Source organism: Bison bison, unplaced genomic scaffold, assembly GCF_000754665.1.
Source record: "Bison bison bison isolate TAMUID 2011002044 unplaced genomic scaffold, Bison_UMD1.0 scf7180017864341, whole genome shotgun sequence".
NCBI classification, from domain to species: Eukaryota; Metazoa; Chordata; class Mammalia; order Artiodactyla; family Bovidae; genus Bison; species Bison bison.
Window position 1 is genome coordinate 6,195,013 of NW_011494913.1, and position 2,351 is coordinate 6,197,363.

General features: G+C 62.4%; 1 protein-coding gene across 2 annotated transcripts in view; it reads right to left on the reverse strand.

Moving 5' to 3' along the window:
- Positions 1–2,351, reverse strand: part of OGDHL (oxoglutarate dehydrogenase-like) — a 24,110-nt gene that overhangs the window by 3,462 nt on the left and 18,297 nt on the right. For both annotated transcript variants that reach the window (XM_010854448.1, XM_010854447.1), the window contains 2 exons: positions 2,022–2,149; positions 964–1,142 (listed from right to left, as the gene is read on the reverse strand). In XM_010854448.1, the coding sequence (XP_010852750.1) occupies positions 964–1,142; positions 2,022–2,149 (307 nt within the window). The remainder of the gene's footprint in view (positions 1–963; positions 1,143–2,021; positions 2,150–2,351) is intronic.

Consider the following 2,351-nt stretch of genomic DNA (forward strand, 5'->3'; position numbering starts at 1 on the left):
GCAACCTCAAGGTTACTCAGTCAGAAAGGGGCACTGCACACCCAGGTCTGCCTCCTCCTCCTCCCCTCACCCACGCGGCTGCTCCGCTCCATAAGACAGCAGGACACCCCACTGTCCTCCAAGCTGGCTCCCCATGGGACAGGGGTGGCTGCCCCTTGCTTAGGGGCAAAGCCCCGCGGACCCACAGCCACAGGTACCAGCCAGGCCAGCTCGGCTCCTCATCCAGCCTGGCTCCAGGTGAGAAGCCAGCTACCTCTACAACTGGGGGACCTTGGGCAGTCACAGGACTTCTCTCCTCGCATGTGAAACGGGAACAGAACCAATCTGGTGAGGATGCCACAGGATAATACATGGCATGGGAACTGCCCAGCACCATGAGACCTAGCTCTGAGCAGTGCTGATCAACCCCTGAACGTGTGACCAGTCCAAGCTGAGCAGGACATCCAGTCCAGCCAGGCAGTGACCAAGCCCCGGCCATGCTCTACCTGGTCAGGCCACACAGCCACCAGGGTGGGACCTCACGATGTGCCTCCTTCCCCTCCCCTGATGACCTGCATATCCTCCTCCTCCCCCACATGTGGCCCCCCAACAACAGAGGTTCAAATCTCAGCGGCTAGCCGTGTGACCTTAGGCAGGCTATTCTACCTCTCTGTGTCTCAGCTTCCTTATCTGGCAAGTGGGAACAGGATCTGCCTTTTTAGGCTGTTGTAAGGATTGGAGGAGTTGCTACACAGAGGTTTTAAAGAGAGCTGGCACACAGCAGGCACGCGGACACGTCCGTTCCGTCTCTGACCGAGAGCAGTAGTGTCATCCTCAGCGGTGCTGACACAGACCCACGGAGGCCCCACCCTGCGCCCTGTGGTTCCCAGGGGCTGGAAGGCACATGACCCCTCAACTCTGTAAGTCGCCAAGGGTCCACCACCCTCTTCCAGGCCAGCCACGCCCTCCTGCGGCGGCCCTCACCATGCCCTCCATGCCATGGGGCAGCAGCAGCACGATGCCATTGTGTCGCACCCACTTGGCCTGACCCGTGCTGATGAACTGGTCGATGATGCACTGGGCCGTGTTGTGGAAGTCACCAAACTGAGCCTCCCAGAGGACCAAGGCATTGGGGCTGGCCATGGCGTAGCCCAGCTCGAAACCTAAACAGAAGACACAGCGGTAGAGCCTGCCGCATGCTCTCACCAAGGGCTGGGGCTCCGGCCAGCCCAGCCCATCCTCACCCACCGTGCCTGCCCTGCCCATCCTTCCCTGGAGGCCGGAAGGTCCGGGGACTCCATGGGGCAGCTGACCACAGGCCCAGAGATGCCAACCTCAGCCCTGACCTCACATACAGCTGGCTTCAGCCTTAGCTAGACCAGGAGCCAAGTCCAAAGATCCCCGCAGAGGCCGCAGGGGCCGCCTGCCAAGGAGTCCCTGCAAAATGAGCAGGGGTGCAGGGCCAGCCCCAGAGGCTGCTCCCCAGAAGGGGTGGCCAGTATCAGGGGTTCCTGCTTCCGGGAGGAGGCAGGTTCAGAGGAAGCAGGGCAGCTAAAGGCTGAGCCAAGGGAGAGTTGAGGATATAGTCTGGGGAGCCAGAGCCTAGGAAGAGCCTAGCCTGAGGACAGGGCCCCTGGGTGAGGTGGCGCAGAAGACGAGGCAGGTGAGGAATGTGGAGGTGGCCAGGCCAGGAGGCTCAGGGCCAGCCAGCAGCAGTGGCCCCTAGTGGATTCAATGGGGTTTTTGTCTGGGCCCACTGATGCCACCCAGGGACAGGCTCTGGTATCCAGAGTCCCCATCCAGGCAAGACTGACCCTCAATTGGCCCTCTGAGGGCCAGATGGGACAGGACCACATCTCTGATGTGGCCTCAGGTGGAGGCCGCCCAACCACTGTCCCTCAGGGCTGTCCCATGAGCCAGGTCCACCCGGGGGCCTCCAAGCTCCTTCAGCCCCTCCCAGCTCCAGACCGTGGTCAAAACGACAAAGACAAGATGCCCTGAGGGGCCAGACCCTCTCTGAGCTGCAGGCAGTTCTGACCCACCCAGGACTCCGTACTCCGAGAGGGAGCTGTTGCACACGGTGTAGGGGGCCTGGTCAGGCCACAGGTGGTTCATCGGGACACACGTCCTCCGGTCGACGTCCTGATCGTGGAGAACGTGGTGCCGGTGGCTGGAGAGACAGACCAAGAAACGGTGGGAGGCGGCGGACTGGCCAAGACACCTGCAGCGCCCCACCGGCTGGCGGCCGCCGCGGAGAGCCAGGGCCATCCGGCCTCTCCTCTGGGCAGCCTCCCCTCCCAGCAGCACCCGCCTCACACACGCCCCGAGGGTCTTGGAGCACAGACAGAAGAGTCTCAGCTTCCTACATAAGG